This window comes from Antennarius striatus, chromosome 12 (assembly GCF_040054535.1).
Source record: "Antennarius striatus isolate MH-2024 chromosome 12, ASM4005453v1, whole genome shotgun sequence".
Taxonomy (NCBI): Eukaryota; Metazoa; Chordata; class Actinopteri; order Lophiiformes; family Antennariidae; genus Antennarius; species Antennarius striatus.
The window spans coordinates 12,733,214-12,756,816 of NC_090787.1; the positions used below are offsets into that span (position 1 = coordinate 12,733,214).

General features: G+C 37.9%; 1 protein-coding gene across 1 annotated transcript in view; it reads right to left on the minus strand.

The window, feature by feature from the left end:
• Positions 1 to 23,603, minus strand: part of LOC137604567 (potassium voltage-gated channel subfamily H member 7-like) — a 30,374-nt gene that overhangs the window by 893 nt on the left and 5,878 nt on the right. Inside the window, exons 3-15 of the mRNA XM_068328394.1 lie at positions 20,694 to 20,849; positions 16,054 to 16,491; positions 14,524 to 14,735; positions 12,042 to 12,467; positions 9,333 to 9,732; positions 8,905 to 9,104; positions 8,743 to 8,745; positions 7,268 to 7,520; positions 4,804 to 5,009; positions 4,640 to 4,727; positions 4,330 to 4,494; positions 2,788 to 2,944; positions 8 to 188 (exon numbers count right to left, since the gene is read on the minus strand). Coding sequence (XP_068184495.1) covers positions 8 to 188; positions 2,788 to 2,944; positions 4,330 to 4,494; positions 4,640 to 4,727; positions 4,804 to 5,009; positions 7,268 to 7,520; positions 8,743 to 8,745; positions 8,905 to 9,104; positions 9,333 to 9,732; positions 12,042 to 12,467; positions 14,524 to 14,735; positions 16,054 to 16,491; positions 20,694 to 20,849 — 2,885 coding nt within the window. The remainder of the gene's footprint in view (positions 1 to 7; positions 189 to 2,787; positions 2,945 to 4,329; positions 4,495 to 4,639; positions 4,728 to 4,803; positions 5,010 to 7,267; positions 7,521 to 8,742; positions 8,746 to 8,904; positions 9,105 to 9,332; positions 9,733 to 12,041; positions 12,468 to 14,523; positions 14,736 to 16,053; positions 16,492 to 20,693; positions 20,850 to 23,603) is intronic.

Genomic DNA, 23,603 nt, shown 5'->3' on the forward strand with positions numbered 1-23,603 from the left:
TGCTTACTTGAGTTTCTGTGTGGCTGAAGAGATGGCTTGCAGTCAGAGCAGCTGGCTGAACCTTCACAGCAGGATTGTGATAGGCCGGGCTGGCAGTCACAGTGCTGTAAGCTGGAGGTCCCAGCGTCGGCTGTCTTTGCAGCAGCTGTAGGATGGTGTGAATATCTGACACCAGCTGAGACTCCAGCCTCAACAAGAACAAAACAAACACAAAAAGGAACATAGAATATTAATCATAGAAGAGAGGAGATGAATATCTGACAAGTCTGATCACGTAAAGGAGTGCACCCTCGGTTTGATTTCACTGAGCACTAGAGGGAGCTTGTGCTCAGTGACAAATGGGGAAATACTAAAGGCATTGAAACACATTCTGCCAGCGTAGTAGACAAAAGAAACTGCTTGTGCTAGGAGTGATAATTAGCTTTGTGTGGGAGGTGTGAACACAGCGTTTACTGTGGAAATGACTGTATCACACTCATTTGGTCAATCTAATTATGAGTAAATTTCATCCAAAATCTATATATAGCACAAAAGGCAAACTGGGGTAATGCTGAATAACATTTTAATTACTTGTTCTTCTTCGAAGAAATGTGGCAATTGTGCCGTCTATGATCCTGGTCTCAGCTGTAATAAGGGTACAGTAGGCATGATGTAAAAGTAGTCAGGTGATGTTCAGTGCAGGTGCAGCAAATATATTTTTTTAAAAGGCTATTTATGTGGATTTGCTGCACCAACATTTTTTTTCTGTCATATCTTTTCAGAGTACTCAAATTCACAAAAATATAGAGCGACAGAGAAGTGCTGCTCAACCTGCAGCCAGTTAGTTTTAGTGCAAAAAAACAAGGTCAGGTGGAGTGCAATGGATAAAATGCCTTATTTGTGTTAAACCAAAATAAAGCAAGCCCGGTGTTTCTGCTGTCGTTCACTCTCTGTCATGACTCCGGCTAAAAATACCATCTGCTGTTCATTTGTGTGTCTATTTCAGGTGGTCTGCTGATGGCAGGTGTGTTCTTACAACCTGGTGGTTCTCTGCTAGGGAAAATAACAAGCCTGAAATGCATACTGGAAATGTGGTTTAGATGCATATTCATATTTTAAATCACGGTAAGTTTAGGTCAAGAATGTTTTTTTATTCCAAAAATGCTTCAGGTGTGAACCTATTGTACCACTTTATGTTGTACACGTTTCAGTTCTATGGTGGAACATCCCACTTCAAGTATATTGAATCCGACAACAGTCTCTGCCAGCTAGCTGCCTTCCTCCTCCTACCCATGTACATTGGCAATTAAAACAATACGGTGCCAGTGAGAAATCCAATGGGAGATGTAGCTTACATTCAGTGGTGTGGGAGGTGACAACTTTAAAAAATAAAACAGACCATTAAGTAACAGACTGAAAAAGTAATAATCAGGAATAATGATCATTTTAATTGTGTTACTTCCTTGGAATATGACAAAAAAAATCTCTTCGCACCCAAAAAGGTGCTTATATAAATATCTGCACAAACTGTTTTCTTCAGCCCAGGGTCTTCTTCAGTTTCCAATAATTAACATGCATTTGATTTAATCCTTCAGCCACTATATGAACCGCTTTAAAAGTGCACACGAGGTGATGTGCAGCTTTAATACACCTCTACATAAAATGAGTAGGACATATTTAAAACCATAGTCAAATGTAAGAACGTGCAATATACTAGACTCAGTAATATTGTATACCAGCTCCCATGACGCTTGAGCTCAGCCTCGCTGATTGCACATCACATTCGTATTATGAGATAGCTACTTTTGAGAAGCCAAGTGAGCAATTTGATATGCTATTTTTAGATTTCATGGGACCTTGTAACTTGTACTGCAGTTTTATGTTTTGAAAATTAGTATTAAAAATAGCGATTTATTCTCATACTGTTCTGCCTGACAGTTTTACCTGCATAGATTCTTTTTATTTGCATCAAATCTTCTGTGGACTAGGATGTTGATTTACTTTCTTTATCTCTTGTGTATCATTTGATACCCATTTCCCAAAATCATCAGTCTCCACTTGGATTTGAAATTAACATCTGTGCGTCTGAATGGCAAACCACAGCTACAGTTAGACAGCATATAACGTATTTCATGGTTCCAGCTAGGAGCAAACTGAGCTGTTGGATGCAGAAGGTTAGAGAAAAAGCTCTTAACTCTCGGCCTGTGGAGTCAACAGCTGCTCCTGACTCTTTGTATTGTACCTTGTCAAGCTTTCAAAACAGAAATATACAAAACGGGTGCATTATTTGTGTACCTGAAGCTAATTCAAATACGCTGCACATTTCAGCTCAATAATTAGTGTGAAGGTGGCTAAAAAGCTGATTTTGAAGAATAAATTGTAAACGTTGAACTCTATAATTTGATTATTGATTACCAGCATTCATCTCTTCAGACGAGCAGTAATAGAAACATTAACATTGTTTTTTGTATTATTCACCAAAATGTGAAATTCAGTTCTGTAGTTTACTTTTTAAACAACTAGCATGAGCATCTAAATTATTATCATATTACTGCATGATTATAATTGAGTGTCCTTTTGTTTGAAACTAAAAGCGTGACCTGAGGACAATTAGTGATTATTTGATACACACATAATTAATGGTTGCTCTGTGTCCCAAAGGCAAGGTGAAATCAGAATGTCACTGTCATCTGATATGTTATCACATTGTTATTCAGGACTGCAAATAAAAGACTCAATATTTTGGGGTAATTTATGGTTTATAACTATCAAATGACGATCAGCCGTATGGAGACTCTAAATACATACCTGTTAAGATGTTCTTGAAGTTGACTTAAGCGTTGTTCTACCTCTCCATATGTGGTTTCACTGGCAGAATTATCATCCTCTCTCAGCTCCTGGAACTGTGCTGACTCATCAATGAAGTCCTTACGCTTCTTGCAAACCCATTTATCACAGCACAGATCTGGAGAGCCAAATCAAAATGCATGCTTTACATTCTCACATGTGGGTCAGAACAACGTCATTACCGAATAAAAAAAAGCCCAACTTAAATAGAGTGTAATTAATCTCCACAGAAGAGCTGTGTGTAAGGTCTTTGTTGTAATTTATCAGTCCCCTTTTATTGGGAGAACTGTTATTGCTGTGTTTTCCATGAGCAAACTAACTGTGTTGTTATCTCTTGTGGGCACATGTTCGTATTCAGCATGAGGTTCTGTGATAGTGGTTACACCTTTTTTGAGATTTTAAACACAGCGATGGACGTGAATACACTCTGTGTTGCAGTCTGAGCAGGTGGGTTTCATATTTTCATATTTACACACACATGCATACTATATATACTATGTATGTATGCATGTATATATGTACGTATGCATGCATCATGTGTGTGTGTGTGTTTGTTTGTGTATGTACCTACTGTATGTCCCTCATGCTTACTTGTCTTCCATTGGTAAATTAACAATAGCTCCAGCCTGTTGTCCTTCATCCCTTAAACTGTGTATCTTGCACAACTTGTCTTTTCCTATTCTGTCAGTGTGATGCGCTATACCCATAGAAAATTCTGAGATTTATATATCATGTTATTGCAGTCATTTAAAGAGGCACATTTCAAATCCTGGGGCCAGGCTCCTCTGAGAAAACAAAGGAGGCTATACATCTAGAATTTTCACTGGATTCTGCATCCTGTCCTCTGTCTCATTAGAGTAACTGAGGGTGCAATCAATATGAAGCATATCGGTTTAGAAAAAGACACTGTTCATCATTGTGAATACATGCATTTCAGACTTATTAACTTTGAGTGTACTTATCGGACAAGTGAAAGTGACCACACAGAGACTGACTCACATCTCTCTCAGACATATGCCTGTGCCATAATCATGGTATCTTAAAAAAGGTTTTTGGATTGGCTGCTGTTGATATCCATAAGTATGGACTAACAAACAGACAATGGTACTTTAGAATACTTGCATTCTATATAACCTCTATTGGTAAAGCGTGTAACTTGACCTTTTAGTCTACCGACCAATTTTAATGCTTCACAAAAAAGCTGATTATCTGAATTATTTCAGTTAAACTAGTGTTTCGGTCAACCAAATACATATCTTATGATAGATGGTACGTACACCGATTCTTTTTTAGTAATGTATAATGAACATGTTTTGGACTGAGACTGAGCTCTAAGTCATGGATCTACAGTTTTGTACAAAAAAAGATCTGAACTCCATCCACAAATTTGTTCCAACAATCTAACAGAAGTTGCTATTTCAGCCAAAAAGATATGATCTCAGATGACACCACCAAGGATTCACCAGTAGTAATTCAAGTTTATACTCCTTTACCATATATTACCTTCAAAAGATGGTCCTCTCTCCACGTTGTCCCTGACAACCAAATTCGAATTCAGGACTGCAGAACTGGGTGATGAGGGACCCAAGACTTCTGAAGATCTTTTCTTCTGAAGGCACGAGCTGGACTCCTTCTCTCTTATGTCCCTCACCGCTTCCCTGTGTTCCCCTGAGGAATGGAAATCAAGAGCAGTGAGTGTATTAACACTGTATTCTACCCCACATAGACCACGTTCTCTGGGAGTGCTGCTCGTGGAACAATAATAAAGGAAAAAAACAGTCTTGATAAAACGAGTGTAGATCAGATTGCTTACTTTTAGATGAATCTGGAGTGAAGGAGATATTTGCTTTGCAATTTTTAGAGGCCTCAACATCTAGGTCGAGCTCTTCAGAGCAGGATGGCTGCCATAATGAGAGCATTAGCGTTATTAGAATGTGACAACTCCTGGCCCACTAACACAAGTGAATAAATACCTACCTTTACAGTCTCATCTCTGAGGTTGAATGTTAGCTCTAGGTTGTTGAAGAAGGAGTCAGCAAACTCTGGGTACATGTCAATCACCTCCAGCAGGTCTTCTCTCTGAATGGTGCTCAGGTCGCAGTAACTCAGAGCTCGCACATCAGCATTGGACTTTCCAGGCTTGGCAAATAGATGGATCATCTCTCCAAAGATGTCATTTTTCCCTGGTATCAACATACACGCACGCACGTACACACGCACACCAAAAATTGTCTTCTTAGTTGTATAGGGCATAAATGTCAACATCACCTTAACTGACTCATACAAATAATCATGTGTATTATGGGGAAGAATTTATGTCATGATATCTATGGGGACCAATCTCGCTGTTCCTCAGGCTCTCACTAAAGGAGACCAGACATTTATTTTTGAGGATGATGAAAAAAATCAAACAGTCTTTCCTCCCTGTGTAGATGTTCTCTCAAGACCTGTGCATCACTTGTTTTTCTATCTTTGATCCATTATTTACGCCGAGGAATAACTGCTAACTCAAAGCTACTTTGAAGTGGAGGGAAGGGAGGGTTAGATTTTGACTGACACACTTGTTGTGCACATCAAAGGAAAACATTTGTGTTGATATTGGCTATTGCATAATGAAGCTAGAAAACTAATACTAACAAGTGATGAAATACTCAAAAGACTTAGCTTTAAAACTGCTGAAATTATTTTCCAAAAATAAAGGGGATACGATATAGGTTGAGTATTCCCCTGGTTTCCATTGAATCCAGCAGTGTAAGCCGAGGGTTCAGGGAACACATATCTGTATGATGTGATGGCAGCCCAGCATGATCTACTTTATCTCTCCTCCACTAACAGGTTTCAACAGAGCAATCAGGATTGCTGATTGTTAGCCTGTATCTCTGTGTAAGAGGCTAATTTCTGGTAATGCTAGTAAGACTTGTTGGACTTCATTCATCCCCATCATCTTACAGCCACTCTATCAGACGCTGGTGGTTTGGCAGGTGATTGCACACTAAACTATATTCAAGTTCAGCCAAACCAACTGGAGCTAAATGATGCTGATGGAGCATTATTTGTTGCATCAAAAACAAATGTGAAGATCTAGTAGATTGGTGGCATTTCTGGTGAGTTAGTTAATACAGGGTTGTGTGTGATGCAGCAGCTTTTTTAGGCTTAAACCCCATTCTGTCTGGTCTAGCTTTGGAGAGCATTAATCTCATGAATAATGGTAAATTTAATCTAGGCTTGGCCTGTAGCACCTGGTTGTGTTTCACCCTTCTAAAAAAGATAGATTGAATGAATTGAATATCACTGAATAATGGCAAGGGAAGGCAAAATACTGTACATAACATAATAGTTGATGTATAAATAAATAAGCTCAAATATTATTACTAGTTTTAGAGCTTACACTTACTTTTGTCAGCAGTCTATTTAAAAATAATCTCTATTTTGCAGGTCCCTTCAGGTCCCGTACCTGTGCTGTCAAAAAAGTGGCAGCTATTCCACTGAGTTCTTTGAATTTGTCAAACAACCTTAAATGGAGCCACTTAATAGAAATGTCAGAGTCTCCAACCTGCCACATGAACAGCCCAGAGGACAGGAATGGTGAGGCAGCAGGCACACCTTGCTATTCTTGTCAAAACATGTGAGCATGATGTGGCTGAGCTGCAGTAGTGAATTAAAAATTCTTCACAGAAGCTTCACATTATAATTGTTTTATAATGACACAAATGTGACTGATATCCTTTAATTGGTATTTATACCACACATATCCGGCAGGAAACTACACTGTTGATCGTTTTCAGAGCTAATGGCAGGAGTGTCACCACTCATTTGAAATAAATCAAGCCTCCTGGGCAGAGAGAGGTTATCTTAATCAATAATTCAAATATTTCAATCAAGTAGAACAAACTACATAATTAATACCCTTCACAGAAAGTCAACAGGGGATAGCCCTGTGGGTATTAAATTGCATTTTCTTTCCAACATATTTAAATACCCCACATGCAAAATATGAGCATTGACATTCTAAATTAACTGAAAGCCTTCGATTCATGTCAGTATGCATTATATTGATTCTTGAAAAATTCCCAAACTAAAGCAGGGGTCGGAATAACTAGACTTTCAACCAGTATTTGCTTTTCAATCTTCAGACTCGGGGGTTTTTATTCTTATCTCAACAGGTTTGATGCTGACATTCAAGATTCAATCAGCTGTGTGATCTTCTGTACAACAGAGAGGTGACTTTTACAGTTGTGCACCTCATTGTGTGTGTGTGTGGGGGGGGGGCGGGGGGTATAAGAAAAGAAAACTCAAAGGAGATGAATAAAATCACAAAAGTTACCTCCACCAACAAAATCTTCTTTGGTGAATATATAAAACAGTCTCCTGCTAATTTAGTTCCCACTACTATGGCTGCACATGATTGTGCTTCACATGCTCAGTAAGGCACTGCATTTACCCAGAATGGCTACCACAACATCATCTTTCAGGATCTCGATGGAGCCGCGTGATAGAAAGTAAAGGGCGGTGAGCACATCGCCGCTGTGGACCAGAGTATCTCCAGGAGGGGCATGAGTGGTTTTGAAATGCATGGCCAGGGCCCTCAAACAGCCTTTGGTGGCTCCTTGGAATGCTTTGCAGTTGTGAAGCAGGTTCCTGTTAAGGTGAAGACAGATATCTGCCTGCAGGCACTCAGGAAAACCTTTCAACACCTGTGATGCAGAAATAACGTGTAAATAAAGTGTCCAAAATTCAGCAGGTTTGAAAGACTCAAACAGATGCATTTAGGTAATTGTCCTGTGACCTGGTCGACGCTGTGAGTTGCTTTGGTGTTAAAATGAATCTACTTTTTCGAAGAGATGTTGCGATTAAGCTTGACAGTAGCACAGATTAAGGTCATGAGATGATAACAGGTTACATATGCATATTCAACACAGTCGGATGCACAAAGATTGTATCTTTGAAGAATCTTAAGGAAAAGCTCAGGTGTAATAGGGCAATTTTTTCAATTATGATTCATTCATACAAACAATATCAAGATGAATATAATGAGTAAAAATAACTGCTGCCCAGAGTGATGTATGAATCCCTCTCAGCTAGACAAACAGCATGATATATGCTCAGTTTTGGCTTTGCCTTTCTTTTCTTCAACTAGCAACACATAATATCAAAGTAAGGAGAAAGTGTTTTGTGGGAGAAATGTGGGAGAACACCGTTTTTGTTTTTTTTACAGTAAATCCATCCGCTTACAGGAGCCAAAGACAAAATCCACACTTTTAATGCATCCATCCACTTTAAGTTAGACTTGTTAAAGCAGAAAAGCAAACAACCGTGTGACCACATATGATGATCACGATTCTTGCGCTTTATCCCATGCGCACATATATATTCCATCATTAGTATTTCATTTTATTATTGTACCTTTCCTGCTTATCAAAATGAGTGGGTGGATCAATGAATCACTGGAAATGATGGGGTGCTTTAATTAAAAGCTATACATTTACTTTGGTTTATAGTCTTAAATGCCTAAACCTTTATGACTTATAACTGAAATCATATGTGAAAAGGAACAGTAGTTTCTATCTAAGTCCAGAAAATTACTTGAAAATCTGCTGTATGCCTAGTAACATTATATCAAAGTATGCATGTAGTAATATACGTACAGTAATATGAATATAAATAAAAAAATAAGCAAATGAGCATAATATTTATGTCTGAAATGTAGCTTGCTGATGTAATTAAAAAAATAAAGATGGATTTTAAGAAAGAGCAAATCTAGCAATATCATAAGGTCTCATAAGGCCCTTCTAGTCGTTAAAATTCAGATATTCAATTGGAAATAATTTCACATGTTTAAACAGAACTCTCACAGAAGTGACAAACACTTCTAGGACCAAACGAGGTCGTGAAGAGTAAGAAAAGTAGAATATGTACCTCCTGCTCTTACCAACGCAGTGATGTTAATCCAGATGTAAAGCAGACAAGAAAGAGAGAACTCTTTTTAGAATCTTAAACAAAAACATTATTTTTAAGACATTAAAGTTATATCACTTAACTCTGGCAGATATAAAGATGATGATGATTACTTTTATTTACCGTGTTCATATCGATGCCATTTGTGTAGGCCCAAGAATGTTGGAAGTATTCCTCCAGCCTTTGTCTCAGTGGGTTGGGAATCTGGTGAAAGCGTATGAACTCTTTGACCCGTAACATCTGAGCATGGTAGCGGGCCGTACCGGAGTACAACCTCTGGATGATGGCGGAGACATTTCCAAAAATACTGGCATACATGAGGGCTGGGATAGAAAATGATCAATAAATGTGATAAGCACGAGTTTTCAGAGTGATCTACTTATTTGCAGCCTTTTTTTTGTCAACGTGAATGAATGCTACCTCAAAAACAGAGAATCTATTTTCTAGAATTAGATTTAAAGAACTGCAAATTTAAACAATAACTAATTCTGGCAGACAGTTTGAAGTTATTCTGAAGGAAAATTTAAAAAAAAAGATATTAACATACTCACAGCCAATCAACATAACACAGATAGAAAAGATCTTCTCTGAGTTGGTGTTTGGCGACACATTTCCAAAGCCCACGCTGGTCAGACTGCTGAAGGTGAAGTACAGTGCTGTGACATACTTGTCTTTGATAGAAGGACCAGAGTTAGGATCGCTGTAGTTGTATCTCTTGCCTATGGACACGCCCAGATTGTCCAGCCAGCCAATCTTGTGCTCCAGGTAGGGCTTCTCCACATTGCCGATGGCGTACCATATACAGGCTAGCCAATGGGCGATGAGGGCGAAGATGCACATAAGTAGCATCAAGACGGCAGCGCCATATTCTGAGTAGCGGTCCAGCTTCCTGGCCACACGCACTAATCGCAGGAGCCTAGCTGTCTTCAACAGGCCGATCAGAGTGGTAGTCTAAACAGAACATACAGCAGCAGATTGAATTTTAATATGTCATTCTAACAAAATTGTGACAGTATTGTAATGGAATAACACAATTTCTGTCAGGCAAAACAAGAACCAGGCCTATTCCTTGCAGATCTACTATGAACAGTTGTGTGCTTTGATCTTTTCTTTTCCTGAGCAACTCTTTGTGACAAATCATGAGAGTCACTTCACGAGCTGAAGTGATGTCTAAGTCGTAACTCCCCACAGTTCTGTGATCAGAAGCAAACCAACACAGAACTGAAGACAGCAGCAACTCTCATTCATTTAATACAATGCTCCATCAACAGGCGTCTGGAAGTCTGTCGCTGCTTCTCTGTCTGCAAGAATGGTTTTCGCATCACGAACCAAAATCCCCATTAGCACAGTCATTTGTTTGTACAACAGTTATCAAGTGACCTTTAAATATGAATTTAACGTTGAGAGCACATGGGAGCCCCCCAAAAAACAAAACAACAACAACTCAGCAATACAATTAATATTAATATGATGAAACTAAAGCTTACTGAGCAAGATAAAGTTGTGAAAATGATTATTTAACTAATTTTGAATCTAGATATAGATTAGCTGTACTTTTAGTCTGAGTTTCATTTACAGTAGTTCCAAAATATATTGAATATTCTGGATTCTGCATCTCTTTTTTCAATTTAACATTTTTCAATTTAAACTGTGTAATTAGTTTTGACAACTTCCTTTACATCAACAGATGTAAAGGGAGTTATTTTCCTTGATGATTACTTAGAAATTTGTTTTCGAGTGCTCTCTGATTGAAGTATTTCTGTGTTGTGTTTACATAATACCATCAGTGTGAATACACTGTCTGGAAAAAAAAAGGAAAAATTTGCATTAAAAAGTACACAATATGTGTGTAATGGATAGTTAGTATTTTGTGTGAGGACTAGTAACACTAGCAAAAAATCTAATTATGAAATACAGTATTATAAAACAAAATATCAATTGTGCCCTTTAAAACCTCATGCTGCTTTAAGCAACAGGCCAAATGCACACCACTATCTAATAGAAAATCAATTGTCTCTAATATACCTGCACAAACAGTTATATAACACAGCTGCACAGTAATTATAACCTTGTTTCTAACTTAAGTGGTTCAAAGGTTTTGACACTGCATGCTTTTTCTGCTGCATGCAGAGTAAAGCAGCTTGAAATACAGTCTTTGCTTTTCTATTTCAAAATAAATAATAATAAAACACCGCAAGGTGTCAGTTTTACATAATTCTCCTCTCAGTATGTTTAATCTCCTTGCAAGATTTAGTTGTCTGAAAATCAACAAGCCATTGATTGAAATTTATTTCAAATATATTCCCTCCCCAATCAAATAGATCAAATCTTAAGCCTTTATCTTATTAAGCTGCTGAATGAAATAAATGAGCCTTGTGAAAACCATCTGCCACTCACTCAGCTGCTTTCAGTTTCTGAATGACAATGCAGTCGACAGGGATTTGGCGAGCCGGAAGATTATAAATTCAAGCAATACATTAACATGTTGTCATGGTATGTGAAGTGTTATTTAATGACCTGCAATAGAAATGGTTGTTTTTCCCCTTTGATTAATTCTTGAAATGAAAATAAGGTTAACAGTGTCAAATAGTCATGATTTGTACTGGTTTCTACGAGGCAAAAAATAATGCTTTTTTATGCAAACATGCTGTTTAATGCTATTTGTATTAAGCTCTTATGTGAGAAAGGCAAATGTCCTTTTATTTAGTGATTTGTTGTCATTCACTGAACTGACTCAGCAGCAGCAGTGGTGGAAAAGATGATTACGGTTTATAATCAGGAGCTTTTCTGGTGTAATGGAGTGCCTACAAAGCACGATAAAGCACTGAAGTGGATCCAGAGCCTGAGGGGACATATCCTACCAACAAACAAGCTAGCAGGCCTGGCAGCCGGCCTACCAATGGCTAGCTCACATCTGCATGTAAGCTGTGCACACAGCCCTGTTGGCCTGCTACTCACATAAATGCATCATTGATTGCCATTTGGTAAGCCATTAATCCGTGTAAATGGATTCTAGAATGAGGACCATTCAAAAAAAAAAAAAAAAAAAAGAAGCAAAAAAACAAACATGCAATTTAAAGTAATCCTTTCAGAGCCGAGACAGAAAGATTCAGGATTTAAGCAGTGGCCCAGGGGCACAAGTCTGGACTTAGTAAATGAATCACAGTGGAAGCATGGGCAGCCTGATGTGCAGCAAAGCTCCCTGGGACAAAAAAACCCCCCATCACAGGTAAAAAATTCATGCATTAGAGATAACATACCTCATCTGATCCTGATCCAAAGATAAGAAGGTCAAATGGGATTGCTGCCACCATGTCTATAAGGAACCAGCCTTTAAAGTAATGGATTGCTATCTTAGCTGGATCACTGACAACCTCCTCATTTTGGTTTACATAAGTAGTCCTGAAGTTTATGAGGATGTCAATTATGAACATGATGTCCACAATTAAATCCACTACATTGAGAGGGCTGCAGGAGTAACCACATTCACGCCTCTTCTGCTCCTCTTGGTCATTGAGAAGAAAAGCAGCAGAGTAGGGGGTGAGGATAGCTGTGTAGATAACCAGAAGCAGGATCAGCCAGTCCCACACAGCTTTGAAAGGACTGTAGTGGAGGATGGTGAACTTGTCAATGCGAGGTGTCTGAAGTTTGTACTCTGGTAGCACATCAGCTCCAAGTGAGAGGACCTGGAGGACAGTAGAAAGATGATTAGGAAGGGAAATAATAGCAATAACAGTCCTTCATTTCAGTGGGAGTCCCAGCTGAATAGGATCACTGACAAAAAAGCTAAATAATAATAATACTGGTACATATCTAAACTTCTGTTGGATATACACTCATCCATCCACCCATCCATCCATCCATCCATCCATCCATCCATCCATCCATCCATCCATCCATCCATCCATCCATCCATCCATCCAAGTAGGAAGTAGGAACACACTGCTTTCCTCCTGTAGTGAAAAAAAATGTTTCTATGGAGACAATCATTCACATTTCCACCTGCAGTCAACGTAGACTTGCCAATTAAACTGAATGTATTTGAGTTGTAGGAGGAATTCAGAGGAAACCCACACAGGCACGAAGTAAGTGTGAGAAGTTTTCACAGTGAGGCACTTCAAGTCTGGAAACTTCTTGCAGTGAGGAAACAATGCTAACCAACTACTGCTACTTAATACTTGTGATAATTGTTGCTAAAGCCTACAACTGATTTTTAAGGCCAGATCTCACAGCAATAAAGATACTAGTATAAGTGTTCTGTACTCAAACATTATTAGGCATAGACATTTACTCTAGTTTCACAAGTCATCTTGTCTTTTCCAGTTAATATAGTGAATTGCTCTATATTTTTGAGAGCTATACTTTGTGGTGAATAATAACAATTTATTAAATTGATGATGAAGTGGAGAAATGTTATATGCACTTGTGTTGATAAATACTTTTGCACACATATTTTGGTAAGCAAACATTTGTTTTAATTTCCCTATATAATTGAACTCTGACTACATGGTGAATTATTGATTGTGGTTTGCAAGGCCAGGCTGTCCCCTGTTTTTGGCTTAATAAGCAGTGGTAGAAAAAAAAACAGCGCTTGTCTAGGGAAGAAAATAGTTCAGGAGTGAGGATAAGGGCAGCAGGTCATTCAATTCATTTCAGCACAGTCCCCTATCTTCACTACATGAATTATAGATTTCCCCATGCCAGCAGTCAGGAAGTACTATGAGTCTTCAAACTTAAGTATGGAGGGAAGGAGTTTAATCACAATAACAGCGTGTCTTAATTTATATATAGAAAAAGCTCTGTGGAAAGAAACATTTTAATGTAATGTTCCTAGGCCTCTGTATGGAGTACTTCAATTTAAAATCATTTGTGCACGTCTATTTCTAGCCTTGAGAACTAACAAATGTTAACTTTTCTTTTTGCATTTATTTAATAAAAATCATATAAAATATGTGAATTCCTCAATCACAATTTATAATAAAAGGCTTGTGTTTTTGCTGTCCTTGGCAAGATGGTGTGAACTGTGAGTTCTGTTAGTCTTCCCAACAGGGAATTCCACCACCAGATCGTCCTTGTTTCAAATATAGGAGAGTTGGTTGTGCTGCAGCGTCATTGAGCCAAAAACAACAAAAATGTCTGCTGAATACCTGCAGAAATTATGTAATTCTTTGGTTGCAGTAAAATAAGTGATTTTCTATTATAAGGAATCAGTCAGAAGTGCTTTCTCTCCCCTACATGAAGCAATCACCCTTCGTTAAAAATGATGAGTGGGAATTTTCTCAATATCATTATCACTTTCCCTGCAATTAAGAACGCCCAATTACCCCTTCACTCCTGCTGCTCATACCACTGCTCTACTATTGACCTGGGTATGCAGTAAGCAGTCATGTGTTACCCTGGGAACACCTGCTGCTGTTTTTCACCTGACAGTGAGAAATTTACCCAGCAGGCTGTAATGGCCTGTGTATCAGTGTATCACACAATCCCTAGCAGCCTCAAGGGAAGCACCAGCATCCCGTGATTATGATCAGAGTCAGCAGTGCTTTAACAACGACTCTTTACCAGCTTACAAATCATAAACACCTTTAATAGTTGAAGAATTTAAGTCATGGAACAGTTGCTGAAAAACTCATCCTTGTTTCACCTTTGGTATTGGTGTCACATGTGTTATCCGCTTCAGATGTCAATTGATTACAGTGCTCAGCCAAAAAATGGTTCAAATATCCAAACTTCCTGACTCACCTGCGTGACTTTTTCTGTGACCATGTGTGTTCGGTCTTTGACCTTTGGCGCTTTGATGGTCGTTTCAGATGTTGGTGGAGAGTGAGTCTTTTTATCCGTCCCTTCAGAGAAGGTGAGTGCAATGAGAGGGATCTTATTGATGGTGCTGTACTTGTTGATGTTGGAATCAGAGGTAGAGCCAAGCAGACTGGGCTTCACATGATTAAAAGGACCTGGTCATAACACACAGCAGATGCATTAGTATGATTAGATCAGACGTTTTTAACCCAATTATCTTTACTAAGATTGATTATTACCGTACATCATGTAGTGACAGGAGTCTGTAAAAAATTTTTTTAGCTTGAACCAACTACTTTGAGCAAATAACATTACACCACATATATTAATTGATAATTAATTTAGCAGCACAGAGCTGGTGTTGCATTATCAAGCTGTTTTTAATTCACAGTTTTCTATACTTAAGCGATTTCTTCTCAATCTGTTCCTGCTTCACTGTTTCACTCATCACGATATGAATGATCTCGAAATGCTGCTTCACCAGAACTAAAAGGACTGATTCTAATCCTTATTTCCATGTTATAGGCTTTAAAGTAAAATATAATAGCATGGTGTTCTGTAGGCTGGAGCCAGCTGTGCAGTAGCAGCCTACAATATTTACACAGTGCCACTGATTAATGCAGTCTGACATCAGTGGTTGAAGAGCTACAGGGAATATGTACCTTCCTTGAGAATAAGAAATACACTACAGCTCAGCTAGTTTACATTTTTGACCATAGGTTTAGGTACCATGAGTGTTCTGGGTTGGGAATTAGAACCAAAGACAAATTCAGAGTGTTTTACACATTTCAAAAATCAGAGTTTTGATCAACACTTCTTCCGTTTTCATTCCTGGTTACACATGTATGATTTACACATTGAAATGTTCGGATCAATGTAAATAAGTGAATATGTATTGAAATAAGTGAATATGTTGAAGTCTAACAATGAAGACACAACCTCCCTGATGTTATGTTACTGATGTTTTTTGTTTAGACCAGATGAGCCTTAGTGAGAGAAATGACATACTGTTAATTGAAAGGCTAGCATAGCTTGGAACAATAGCTAATCAGGAAAGCTGATATCAAATAACACAAGAGTACAGTCATGCAGGTTAATCTAACAGCAATGCTTTCAGCGACATGGGAGCAGGAATGAGGCCTGTTCTACCACATCATATGAAATGAGTAGTGATGGGACAAGAGATAGACAAATAGATTATACAAAGTGCCATAAGCCCACTCAAGTGGTCCACCAGAAGTGGAATTAGGAAGCAGCAATGCTGATTACCTCACTTATAAGCCATTCTCCAAAAGCAATGAAATAATGTTCAAAAATACATAATTACCTTTGACATGGCTTATATTATCTAAAGGCAGAATTTCACAGATAAAGCAAAACAAAGAACATTTTAAAACAAGTTTATGCAACATTAATTCACAGTTATTATTATATTCTGACAGTTAGGATGCTGTGCTGTATTTTAGTACACACCTTCACTTGTATGACGATCCCTGAAAACACCTTTGGAATTGGAGTAGCCTTCAATTTCATGGACGGATGAGGCTCGCCTCATGCTATTCATGCTGCCTCTTGGGAAAGTATTTGATAGGGTTGTAGAGGTCTGTTGGGGTTCAGTCTGGTACAGATTCTCCCAAGGGAGTTTAGGGGAAGAATGGTTAAGTGGTTCAGGACCAACGCTTGCGTGGGAGGAGTGGTGGCTGGAGCTTATGAGGCGATGTTTGTCATTGTCCTCAACAGGACTACAAATGCTCTTGGTGGGTGAGGGGAAGCTCTGCAGGGCCACTGAGTCCTCATTCTCTTTGGGTGAGTCTACCATCACAGCATCTGGGTCCTCTTGTGGAAGAGACTGCTTGTTGGTATTCATTAGGCTCAAAGCAGCCTGGCGGAAGCGGAAGAATCTACTCCTCCCTAAAGATTGAGAAAAAAAAAAAAAGCTTGTTAAATTTTTAGTGTACAGCCCTGAAAAGTCAAACATCTAAACGAGAAACAAAACAAACTTTGAATCCTTTTGTAACAAATGAAAAATTAAACAATAAAAGGATGTGAAATGAAAAAATTGATAGACAAATTTGTGGGTATGTAAATTATATCTCACAAAACATCCAATTGCTGACACAACTTCAGCAATCACAAACGTTGTGACAGTAGAACCGGTGAAGAACAAGAGTCATTCAGTTGGAAGATATTATAAGGTAATATACACTTTATTATTTGTGTGTAAGTAATTAAAGTAAATTGAGAAAAAAAGTGTGACACAACTGGTGTCTAGTCATGTCTGCCAATATTAATCAAGTAAAATAATTCTGTTTTATGTTTTTTAATATCTTTACAAATGTTTTAATTTCAAATGAATCTTTTATTTGATGTCCTGACTATATTTCTCTCAAGGCAGAGCAGACAGAATATGGTTAAAATGTTTAATTAGCAAAACAATCTTTAACTGAGCATTTAATGGCCTAACGTTAAGAGGATCAGTGCATTATAGGATGAAAATTAATCAATAGAGATTACATGTTGCAATATATGTCCTTTCAGTGACCATTAGCATTAGAAACAAAGAAGATTACAAAACTGATTTCTTATGGCTCATTGATTTGAAACAGGAAACCAATTTGTGGTTAAAAAAAAGCACATTTTCAAAATGGACAGAGGAAAAAATGACCTTGAGACAGACTGAAAGTTTTTAGCTCATTAGCAACAGCAAGAGAGTAAATGTGAACCCTGCCTCATACAAGAGACACCCTTTTCTTCAGTGCCCTCCATAGATAACAGTATTTGCCATCTGTTTCCATTCCCTGGCCAAATGTGCTGATGTTATGACTATAGAGGCTTACAATAAAGCTGTGACACAAAACAAGTTTCTTGGAGAATAACTGCTTCATATCCTGAGCTGTGATATGGTTGCCCCGCCGGTCTCTACTTCCACGGGGATTATGTCATCTGTACTGTTGCTTTGGTCCTTATAACATACATATATAATATAATTTATGGTTCTACTTTGTTTCAATACATTTTTTGTGAAAATGTCCTTGTTGAGCAATGAAAATCACTTCAGTACCAAATGACACAACTGAGCCCTTCTATTCTTACAGTATGATATATCCTATTGATATGATGCAAATACGTTTTTTTTTTAATGCATAATTTACTTATATATATCACACCTCTGTTGGAATAACAAAAAGTTAACACAGAGCATCTGTTAATCTCTTTAACGACATTCAGTTGAGAATAAGTGAAGGGAAACCATTGTATTTCAGAAATACAAGAATGTTCACCTCAAACTTGTGAGTTTTTTCATTAATCATCTAGCATTTTTTTTCCAATTAAAGATACATTATTATAGATAAAGATACATTACTATAGATATTATAGATACATAATTCATATCCGAGAAGATGATGGGACTTAAGATTAAATAATTGAAGGGTCAACAAATTGAGGACATCACTGTTCAGTTTTACTGATTCATTGTGTGTCTGAGACATTTTGATACATTTCTAAATACAGTATGTACAACAGTAGGGACACCAGGTTGACATTGTATGATGCTAATTTTTGTTGCGTTTTGACAATGGATGTGAAGTGTTTCTGTAAACCACATCCCATCCTGATCCATGGCACTATGATGATGACTACCAAATGTTTTGTAAAAGATTAACTACTTGGGACTGAGTGAAACAGCAACTCCAGATACCCATACGATTTCTGAGTATTCTACTACCTGAATTACTGAGAGTGTGTTACAAGGGGGATGGTTTTCCCAAACACTGAAGGAGATATGTTGTACTCTCCTCCCTAAAATATATTTTTATCCTTGTTACTAGGACAGTTTGCAGCTGGGTGTGAAGAGGCAACGATGTGAATAAACACTCTGCCTGTCTTGATGGAAAACGGTGGATTGTTGCCCAGTGAGTTCAAAATAAGGAGCCAAAGACTCTTCAGTAATGAGTAAGGGATTAGATTACAGTAATACATTATTTTTAAGATTAGATAAACATCATGTATACAGACTGGAAGAACTTTGAAGAAAAACACTTTTGATAGCAGCAAGTAGATTTTCTTTTCTGGAAATTTCCCCATTGTGGGAAGAAAAAGGCTTATCTTATGTTACCTTCTTTTATCTGGTGTTTGAGCTCACTCTCAGGGTTTAGGTGAGAAAAAAGCTTGGAGTGGAGCTGCTGAAGAAGCTTGACAGGACTCTTATTTTGAAAGTTAAGTGAGATTTAGGGAGCCCATTGGCAAATATATGTATGTTACATTTATAGTTATTCTCCAACTTAAAGATGCTTCTGGTCAGATGTTGGTAGTTTTTTTTACTAATCCGTATGATTGACCCAATCTGGGGTCTGGCTTTGCAGAAAAATTAGCATCTGCATTGCACAAAAATGCAATTGCATTGTTAAAAAAGTAATATTAAAGTGAAAGTATTAACATTAATCATGTTAGTGTGAAACATTTAAAGTGAGTTCTTGTATTTAACAGTTCATGATATGCAAATGGTTTTGATTTAAGCAAGACTCTGCAATGAACTGTGTATTATTCTGTTCAGAAATCTAACTATGGTCTCTGGTTTAGGATCTTGGAGGCATATGGAGGTTGCGGAACAGTGTGTTCTTGGTGTGGGTGCTCAGGGTCAGGGACAGAGGGATTACCCTCTTGCATGTTCAATATTGTGTTAGATGATACCTACAGGCATTGCCGGCTGTCAACGGCAGATCATAATTAGACACCCAATGTCCACAAGTCACTTTTCATGGACGGCTTTACAAAAATGATGGCTAGTCATTTTTAAAATGGTCTCCCTGATGATTTCAGGTAAAATGCTTATAATATTCCTTCACTGACAGTGAGATGGTTCTTGTGTCTTCAGTGTGAAGGGAATTTCACTTGTAAGGGTAGGGGTAAAAGAATATTTTACTGTCATCTACTTGTGGCTTAAATGCCGGTCAATCCACATACTGTATCTGCCATACACAACAGGAAGAGATACAGGATTTGTGGTGTGAAACTGGTCGATAATAAAAACGAAATTAAAACACCAATTTTAGTCAAAAGGAGTATTTAATGAAATTACAGTCTAATGCCTTGGTGTTATCTAAAGGTAAGGGCAGTAGTAAAGCCACAGTTTAATTATGATGTGTTTTTGTAGTCAAGCTCCTTTCTAATGTAAAGTCACATCATATGTTTATCCGGCCCATCTACCCACAGATCCCCCCGCTGATGCACTGTCACAAGCAATCAGTTCTGACTAGCAATGTTGGCAACAGACACAGGCGCTCGCTCACACATAGTCAAATGCACATATGCATACACGCTCACACACACACACACACACACACATGTGAATGTATGCACGTGCTAAAATACACACATACACAATGACAGCACAAGCTGAATGCTACAGCCTTGGAGGAATTCACGCAGAGTGAAGTGGATTGCTGATCTCCGGTCAGAGAAGAGATGCTGAGTGCCTCCAATCAGAGTGGAGTTTGAATGTCCCATTGACATTTACACCCACTGACTCACATCCAAATACAAAATGAGAGTAGGGTACATGCATGTATGTACATGCTGCTCACTTTAAAGACACAGAGCAGAGAGAATGGTAAAGAATTTAACACATTCAACGTGAAAAGGTTACCTAAGCAGGCCACCCTGAGGGTGTTGTACTGACAAATAAAATCTTGTGCACTCTTCCAGATGAATTCAAGTTGGCAGGGTGATTGGAGGTTACTGTGAGCACGTCAAGGAATCAAAATGTGTAGTGCTTAATTAGAGTCTCACAGATGTAGAGGGTTGCTTTAATGAATTATCATAATTCCAGTAATATATTAACAGAACTGACCTTTGTTAGTGAGGGAAGTGAATAATTTGGCTTTTAAGTGATGGTGTCTTAATTTCATGGGATATTAAATATTATTAAATATTGATATTTAAATATATGACAAGTTTGACAGATACAATGCTGTGCATGCATATATATATACATATACATATATATATATATGTGTGTGTGTGTGTGTGTGTGTGTGTGTGTGTGTGTATATATACATATATATATATCACACACTCCCATATATACTGTATAAAATAAGTAAAATACTCACTTTGATCGGATTTTGTGGGGGACGTTGGACTTATCTTCTCTGTGGAGTTGTCACTCTCTTCATCCACAACATAATCAAAATTTAAGATAAACATCATCACCACGCCCTCTTCGTTTTTCACTGGAATTATGTGAGTGCTGCAATGGAAATCAGTGCCTGAAAAGACAGAAAAAGTGTCAATGTCAAAAAGAAGAACTCATATACAGTATTACCCATCTGAATAATAATTTAATCCATTCATTCATCTTCTCATCCGCCTCTTCTGCTTTTGCCGATCACAGGAGTTGCTGGAACCTATCCCAGTGGACTTATGGGTAAGAGGTGATTGTGGTACCAGTGCACCGCAGAGCCACATGAAAGACAAACAACCTCTCATGCACACATTCACACCTACAGATAATTTGGAATGATAAATGCACCTGACGTTAGGTGGAAGGAAGCTGGAGAACCCGCAGAGAACACATGCAGACACGGGGAGAACACACAAACTCCACACAGAATAACTCAAACCTGGAACCTTCTCGCTGTAAGACGACAGCGCTACCCATTGCATCACCGTGTCACCCAGTATTTTATTATACAATACACCTGTATTATAAAATGTCATTAGCTGATCTAAGTCTGGAGAATAAAAAGAAAGAATTAATGGTGCGTATAATCGCAAACATGTTATCACGGTAACTTTTACAAACAATTTTAACTAAACAAAAACTTTAAAACAAGAAACAGCTTTGGTTTCTCATAATAACCAAGAAGTTGATCTGGTTCATTAGTTAATCTCTCAATGTCAGAACAAGTGAAATAGCTGATACAACATAAGTATCTAAGAATGTCGCATGCCTGTTTTGAGCTCATATAGATATTTTTAATGATCGGAAGTTGGATGAATATGGTCCTAGAGCCAGTGTATGATGAAGACGACAGAGGATAGTAAAATAGACCAGACGGACAGGACAGATTAAAGGTAATTTAGAGCATTGTGATGTGCTCACAAGAAGATTTACTGGGACAGTCACTGCATGAAGCAGTGAAGCAAAAGTCAATCTGTGATCTAAACTTAGTACTGACACCAGAATATGCCATTTCCTCTATTACCTTTCTTATTGCTGTGTTAATGAAAGCAATTGCTGCCCGCAGGCTCAACTGCCCAACAGTAAAAGTTTCTTCTCACTCACTCATTGCTGTACAGACATGGCAGCATATCACACTGACAAATTCTGGTATGGGAGAACTGTTTTTCTCTCTCATTTGTTAATTACTCCAATTCTTAGCCCATGATCAAAAACCACATTTACATGTAAAAAAAAGTTTAGATTATTTCACTCTGTTTATCCTCAGACCCATGAAAATGATTAACCCTAACTGTCCTTTGCGTCTCAGTGTAGGTCTGTCTGTCTGGCTTGGGGCTTGTGTTGCTCCTACTCATAGAGGACACATATTACCAGTGTTCATTTTAATCTCTGCTGGGCTCATAGACACCCTGCCAGCAGCATTCATTAGCAGTAGACTTGCTGTCTGAATAAATATAACAAGCTCAGTCTGCCTAAACATGCCAGAGTTCTGTTGGAAGGACTTCTGGATCAAAACTCCCTGAAGTAATGCTGGATCGTCACCACTCACAAAACAATACTGTCATTTTAATCCAGTGGAAAACATCACTAAAAAAAGAGTTCAATATATCAGCAGTATCATGTGAATTAGTGGAAATAAACAACAATGCAAAAACTTCATGTGGATAATAAGACAAATAGATGTGTGCTCCACAGATTCTAGTGTCAGGGTTTGTTATGATTTATTGTAAAGTAGAAGAGTGGTGCTTAGAGTCTTTACCTAGAAAATCCCTTTTCATAAAAAGGCGCTTCCCTGCATTTCCCTGAAAGTCTTTACTTAATTCTGCAATGTCCCTTTTATAAAGTAGGGACATTATTTGATTTTAAAAATGTGCTCATTTCTCACAGTGAAGGAAAAAAGTATTGTATGCAGCTGTGAGCTGTGTGTGTAGGAATACATTCTATGTCGATGCTCACTTTGCTGCACTGCTCAGAGATGCAGGTGCATTGGATCTAAATTTTCACCCAGGTGTTTTTTTTGTTGTAGTGCATTGGATATAACCAGTGTTATTTTGATGATACTTTTGACAACACAAGAATAAATTATAGTTCTATCAGCGGATGTTAAAATATTAATGAAATACTGAAGAAATTATTAAATTAAAGACAGACAAAATGGCTGACCTGAAAAGGTGAGAATACAACACTGCATACAAGCAGTGATGGAGTGGATATTATATTGAGCTGTGTTCTGCAGCAAAGATTGTAGACTCAGCAGAAATATTTCTGGGCTGGAGTTTACCACACCAGATGGGGAAACAATGGTCATGCTTTAAGGCTAAACCATGGGGGTCTCCTCTCATCTGGTCCCCTGCTGAATGTCACCTCTACCAAAATGGATCAATGAAAGGATGCAACTGCATTGTTAAATGTGCAGCAGCACCTTGTTCTAGTGACAGTGTCTGTCTTTCGTATGACATTGTTTATTATTTTGTAAACTGACGGATTTGGCCACAGTGCTCTGCACTAGGTGAGCATCATGATGAGAACAAACCTAGCAATCAACAACCGTGAAACTAAAGGTGAGAGCTGACTGAAGGCAGCATGATGAGCAAAATAAGTGAACCCAAAGCTTTGATCTGATTTTCTATCTATTTATAATGAAAACTATATATATATATATATACACACACCTCATACACACCTTATTTACTAATTGATATCTAAAGCATCCCATTGTGCTTTTGCAATTCAACAAATTGTTTATGATGTGAGAACATTTTTATTATTTAAAGGATTTAGATAAAATCAACCCAAACTTTGCAAAAATTAAACATATTTTATATGAGCAAAACAATAT